The sequence below is a fragment of the Kryptolebias marmoratus genome, linkage group LG16, assembly GCF_001649575.2.
Source record: "Kryptolebias marmoratus isolate JLee-2015 linkage group LG16, ASM164957v2, whole genome shotgun sequence".
Taxonomy (NCBI): Eukaryota; Metazoa; Chordata; class Actinopteri; order Cyprinodontiformes; family Rivulidae; genus Kryptolebias; species Kryptolebias marmoratus.
This window is the reverse complement of record NC_051445.1, coordinates 798508-804969: the sequence shown is the minus strand read 5'-3', so window position 1 is coordinate 804969 and position 6462 is coordinate 798508. Positions and strand designations below refer to the sequence as shown.

The 6462-nt window shown below is 45.2% G+C and overlaps 1 protein-coding gene across 1 annotated transcript in view; it reads right to left on the bottom strand.

Moving 5' to 3' along the window:
* Positions 1-6462, bottom strand: part of dhx16 (DEAH (Asp-Glu-Ala-His) box polypeptide 16) — a 19687-nt gene that overhangs the window by 1419 nt on the left and 11806 nt on the right. The window contains exons 14-21 of the mRNA XM_025002343.2: positions 5483-5635; positions 5260-5400; positions 4759-4921; positions 4570-4688; positions 3563-3630; positions 3141-3303; positions 2703-2864; positions 861-1034 (exon numbers count right to left, since the gene is read on the bottom strand). Of these exons, the coding sequence (XP_024858111.1) occupies positions 861-1034; positions 2703-2864; positions 3141-3303; positions 3563-3630; positions 4570-4688; positions 4759-4921; positions 5260-5400; positions 5483-5635 (1143 nt within the window). The remainder of the gene's footprint in view (positions 1-860; positions 1035-2702; positions 2865-3140; positions 3304-3562; positions 3631-4569; positions 4689-4758; positions 4922-5259; positions 5401-5482; positions 5636-6462) is intronic.

The following is a 6462-nucleotide window of genomic DNA, read 5'->3' as shown; positions in this document are numbered from 1 at the left end:
AACCCGGTCCTGTTAGGAGCTCTAACCCGGTCCTATTGGAGCTCTAAACCTGGTCCTGTTGGAGCTCTAAACCTGGTCCTGTTAGGAGCTCTAAACCCGGTCCTGTTAGGAGCTCTAACCCGGTCCTACTGGAGCTCTAAACCCGGTCCTATTGGAGCTCTAAACCCGCTCCTGTTAGGAGCTCTAAACCCGGTTCTGTTTGGAGCTCTACAGCTCAGTTTAAACAGAAAGTTGGACTTTAATGGCTGAACTGAGGTCAGAGGTCAAGTTGGGGGATTTTGGGAAGTTTAACTCAGTCTGATGTCATTCAGACTTTCCAAACAAACACCAGTTATGGATTTTAGTCTGATGGTTTTTCTCTCAAACTTCCTGAAGTTCAGAGCGAACAGCAGAACGTTCTCCAACATAAAACCCTGCAGGGAACTGAAACTGGTGCTCAGAGTTTGTTTAAATCTCTGTTTCTGATCAGTGACTCAGCAGTTTATAAATGCTGATTCACAGTTTTCCTGTTTGTTTTCTTTCTGCTACTTTTAGCTTCAAGCTAGCCTTTTGATTCTTTTAGCTTTTTACTGTTGTTTCGTTAGTTTGAGCTAGTCTTTTGCTGTTTTTAGCTACTTTAACCCGTTAGCCAACCTTTTGTTGTTAGCATCCAGTTAGCCTTTTGCTCCTTTTAGCTTTCAGCTCATGGTTGTTCTACATTCACGCTGCATTTATCTCTAATTCTTTGTATTTTCTGCTGTAGTCGTCTCTGTAGATTCTGGATGATTAAAACACGTCCAACCTTTGAGCGGTACAAGCCTTCATTTAGCCACCTGACTACCTGTCGGACATTTTGAGGGACTTGGAGGCGTTCTCGGCACCTGTCTCATGAACTCCTTGGTGGTGAAGACCAGCTCGTGGTAGATGAGCCAGCGCGGCTGCTCCTCGAACAGGGAGCTGTTCGGGTGGACGTAGACCGTCTGCTGGTGCTTCACCGTCTTGTAGCCGCCTTTACTGAGCCTCCCCGTGTGGTAGAAATACCCCGCCGTCACCGCCTGGGAGGAAGAGGAGGAAGAGCAGGAAGTGGAACAGTCTGTGATGAAGCTGAGGTTCAGAAAGCTGATGAGAGACGGTGAAGCTGAAACATTTCGAAAGAATGCATCGATCCAGAAATAGAAACAAAACACGAGAACCGGTCCGTCCAGTTCAGGGTTGAGAGGAACAAAGATCTGTGTTTACCTTCAGACTCAGAGCTGCAACATGGCGGCAAATATTTAAAGTAAATATTACAACTCAAACAAATAAACTGTAGTGACTCAGCACTTTTTATTTTCCTTCAAAACACGATGAATAATTCTGTGAAGGCCGAGTCGGACTCTCCACTTCCTTAAAGTCCAAAAACTTCAGCAGCCGTTCAAACAGCTAAACCTTCGGCTCATTCAGCTGATTTTTAGTTTTTGTAACTTTTATACTAATTTTAACTTTTTTTCTAAATATTCTCTCTAATGAAAACAATTAAGATCTCCTTCAGCTGCTTTCAGACAGCTGTTTGCTACATATAGCTTTTAGTTACTTTCAGCTTTCAGCTAGCATATTGTTGCTTTTAGCTGCTTCTTTTAGCGTGTTGAAGAGAAAAGTCCAAGAAACGCCCCAGAACCGTCGGCAGCAGACACTTTGCATATCTCTGCAGAACGTGAAGATTCTGCTGAACTATCATCCTGCAGCTAACAGCTCAAATCCTGCAGCTAACAGCTAAAGTCCCGCAGCTAACAGCTAAAGTCCCGCAGCTAACAGCTAAAGTCCTGTCAAACAGGAACAGAGTCTCTGAGACGCTGCTGGAACAAAGAGTCTGAATCCTCCTTAAAACGAGATCTTTGCCTCGAAATCTGATCATGTTTCTGTTCTGAAACGATCTGGTTCCTCAGAATTGGGAGGCAGATCTTTCAGCTTCCTTTTCTGAGAACCGCAGGAACAGAACGACGGGACTCAGAGGACACATTTTAGCTTCGACTCTGAGCACCAAAAAGACCTTTTTACACCTGAACTGACGTCAGTATTAATATTATTACTTTATTCCAAACTAAACAACTGGAAACAGGCTGAACTCAGAGCTGAAATCTGCTGAATTAATGATTTAAAACAAGCAGAACTCGAGCTAAAAACAGCTAAACTGGAGCTAAAAACTAAAACAAACAAAACAGCAGCTAAAAGCTCAAACTAAGAAGATGTGGATCACTTTAAACATTCACACCTAGTTCCTCCTTCAGAGCTGACAGACCCGAGGTTAGTGTTTAAATCCATCTGAAGGGAACGATAAGAGGTTTTAGTCGAAGCCAAACAAAGAGACCAACGCCCTGCTCTTATCACTGAAGCAGAAACAGCGTTTCTGACTGATAACAGACGAGTTAAACGTCTTCCCAGGAACCTTCACTGTGCAGAATCCTAACTGCTGCTCTGACCTCCTCCGTCACCCTCAGCTCACATTCGGAGAAAGAGAAAAGGATTTTAAACAACTTATTAAGTTAAACTTTAACCAGGAACCAGATATTTTCAGTCCTGCCCTCCACACTTCCCAGGATTTCTCATTTATTGTAAAATGTTTGCCGTGGGCATAAAAACGTCTCCTCCCTGTGATCCAGACTTTCTGGATCCAAGCTTTTCTAAACCTCCCTCCATATTTCTGCTCTGAAACCAGAATAAAAGCACGCAGGACTTCCCCAGACCTTGCGGATGGGGACGTTGTCTTCTTGGCAGCTCAGCACCTCCACCTCGATGCGGTCCATCAGGCCCTCCAGCTGGTCCCGGACGTCCCGGGCTCTCCTCATGGAGCGGAACTGGATGAAGTTCTCGTAGCACCACTGTGTGGAGAAGCCGCTCTCCACCCACTGAGGGAGAAACACAGCGAGCATCTGAGCAAACTGCGAGGAGCAGAACATCTGCATTTATTCACAGTTTACGTCCAGTCTCATCGATCCTGGTTTACTGTCAAATACTTGACTTTAAAACTCGTTTGGAGCCAAACAGGAGAAAATAGTGACAACATAACGTCTAAAACTATATCAATCTGCCTAAAAGCTTTAAATGTGGGTGATTTTAAAAGCTGCTGGATGGTTCCCGCTGCATTTAGAGTGAGAGGAAACAGGTGAGCAGCACGTCTCTACCTGCGTGTAGACGTTGAGCAGCACCAGGTGGTCTCCTCCCGGAACCACAAAGTTCATCCTGGCGTTGTCGGCGTGCACCACTTTGTCTTTGGGCCGGTAGAAGATGGAGTTGTTCACGGACAGCATGGCTGCGATGGTCAGCACTTCCTCCGAACACTTGTACCTGAAGACACGAGGAGGAAGAGTCAGATTCCTCCTCCAGCTGCCACACGGCCACAGAATAAAACCACAGCATTCATTTCCTTTTCCTCTTTCCTCGACCTGTCAGAACATTTTCTGATGATCTGTCAGCGTGTCGACCCGGTTCGGCTTCCCCCGACCCAGATGAAGGCCCCACGGCTCCTCATCGATCAGACCCTCCTCTCTGAGGTCACTTCCTGATTCAACACCATCCTAATAATGAGGAATAATCAGAGACTCACTGTTCAGAGGCCAGGATCATCTTGCTCAGCATCGGGTCTACGGGTAACTCGGCCATCCTGCGACCCAGCTGAACCCAAACAAACAGAACCAGTGGTTAAAGAGCGACAAACAGATCCAAATACAACAGGTAGATCCAAATACAACCCCCTCAGTCTCAGTAATCCCTCATTAACAGCAAGTCTTTGGCTCAAGCAGTCCTGACTCAGCAGAACGTGTGTGAAAGTGTGTGTGTGTGTGTTTCTTTCCGACATTTTCTCTCAGAGTTTAAAGTCAAAACACCTGAAGCGTCTGACCTGCAGGATCAGAGAACAGAAACAACAAACCAACAGATTTCTGTTTAAAACTGAAGGATCTTTTATTTTATTTCTATATTTATTTATTTCATTCATAACATCTCAAACCTGAAAGTTGAGTGTCGATCTTTTATGTTACATTTTTAACTAAATCTTTTTCTGCTTCTGAACGTTTCGGCTTCGATTATTTTGGACAAATATTTTCTCCTCTTTAGTTATTTTATTAAAACCATCTGTTAAAGTTTATAACGCTCCATAATGTTCTTTAACTCGCCTCTAAAAGAGCCAGAAGCAGGAAGTTTAAACCCTGCTGGGAAGTCTTGAGTCATCATTGGTTTCTTTTCATTTATTTTTATTTCCTGTCCAACAAGCAGGAAAATGAAGGTCCTTTAAGTCGGACTGTTTGCAAATAAACAGCTACAATTAGATGAAATTAGAATTAGCAAACAGTAACTAAAAGATAAAATTAGCAAACTGATGCTAGAAGATAAATTCCTTAAACAGGAAGTAAAGCACAGAATAAACACCTGAAGCAGATTTTAACGTTTCTGAAGGAACTGAGGAGATCTCCATCTGCTTCTAATTTTATTTACATTCTGAGAAGGTTTGAATAAATGAGCAGCAGAAAGTCAGAGGTCGAGACTTCGGAGCGTTTTTACAGAAAACGTGGAAACGTTGTGGAGGAAAGGAACCTGAAAGCTGCAGATTCGTACCTTGGTGAGCTCTCCCAGGTGGTTCAGGGCTCCCAGAGCGTAGAGCTGCTCCAGAGCCAGCACCAGAGTCTCATGAGGAGGAGGGTCCATGAAGTCGAAGTGGATCAGGTCGTTGATGCCTGAGCAGGAAAACGAGAATAAGAACAAAAACGTCACGCCGACAGAACGCCACGCCGCCGTGACTCCCACCTAAACTCTTCAGCAGCAGCACCACGTTCCCCAGGTTGGTCCTCTGGATCTCAGGAACCGTGGTTTCCTCCATCTCGTGCTTGAAGGCCCACGCCGTGTAGAGGCGGAAACATTTCCCAGCAGCCACCCTGCCGGCTCGGCCCGCTCTCTGATTGGCTGAAGCCTGACAGCCAAACACAGAATGAGCTGAAAGCATTCAGACAAATAAAACCCACACGGCCTCGTCTGTTTTTATTTCCTATCAGAGAAACTCGCTCATCTTCCACGTTTCATCACAGACGGCTGTAAATGAATTCAGGCTGTCAGCTTATAGAAACATCAAGCACCTTAATAAACCTAATCATCTGTTATTCTTCTGTCTCTGATTCGCTGCTGCTCCTGCAGGTGAAACGAATCAAAACGTGCGGCTCCATCAGGAAAGAACGTCGTACGATGTGGACTAAATCTCCTGCTGAGTCGCTACTTTTAGCTTTTAGGCCACGTCAGAGGAGGAGCTTTTACCCGGGAGCACGGCGTGACGATGAGCGACTCCATCCCCGTCCGGGCGTTGTAGCTCTTCTGCTTGCAGAAGCCGGGGTCGATGACGTAGATGATGCCGTCGATGGTCAGCGACGTTTCTGCGATGTTGGTGGCCACCACCACCTTGGAGAGGACAGAGAGACAGGAAGTGAAGCCACATCAGGAGAGCGATCCGGTTCTGTCGAACATCTCTGACCCGGCTCACCTTGCGGGCTCCAGGAGGCGTCGGCGTGAAGATTTTGGCCTGCATGTCGGACGGCAGGTTGGCATAGATGGGGAGGACGAGCAGCTCTGCGATCTTGGAGCCGAGCCGCCGGCATCTCTCCTGCAGCATCTCGCAGCACGCTTCGATCTCCTCCTGCAGGGAAAACCTGGTTTTTACCCGAGACCTTCAACACCGACCTTCAAAAACAACTTCAGCAAACAGGCTGAAAAGATCTGATCCCAACACGTTTAAAGACAATTTGCTCTGAAACAAGAAAAGTTAAAAGTTAAAAAAGTTAAAATAATTCTCTGATTTTACTTCTTGGTTTTAATCACGGCAGCTATTTTAAATTTATTTAAAGACGTCTATAATCAGATCAGATTCTTCAGTGATTCACAAACCAATAAAAACACACCAAAAAAAGAGTTTTAATGTGTTTCAGCAGAAACAGATCGAATCAAGCGTGTTTCCTTCTTTGTGCCGGGAAATAAAACCCAAAATAAAAAAATAAAGTTATTATGATTTCAGGAGAGGACATAAAGTCATGTTTTCATCAGACTGTTTTCCACTATTTATGTTTCAATGGTTCATTTTTAACACTGACGTCTTGTTTTGTTTCTGTTTTCTGATCCGTTTTAATCTGAGGGCAGAACTGAAGCAGCGCCCCCTGGTGGCAGCAGCCTGAAGAAGGACTGATGCAGACCAGGCTGTCCATCCATCCGTTCATCCATCCATCCGTTCATCCATCCATCCGTTCATCCAACCATCCATCCATCCATCCATTCATCCATCTGTTCATCCAACCATCCATCCATCCATCCGTTCATCCATCCAACTGTTCATCCATCCATCCATTCACCCATCTGTTCATCCAACCATTCATCCATTCATCCATCCATCCATCTGTTCATCCAACCATTCATCCATCCATCCATCTGTTCATCCAACCATTCATCCATCCATCCATCCATCCATCCATC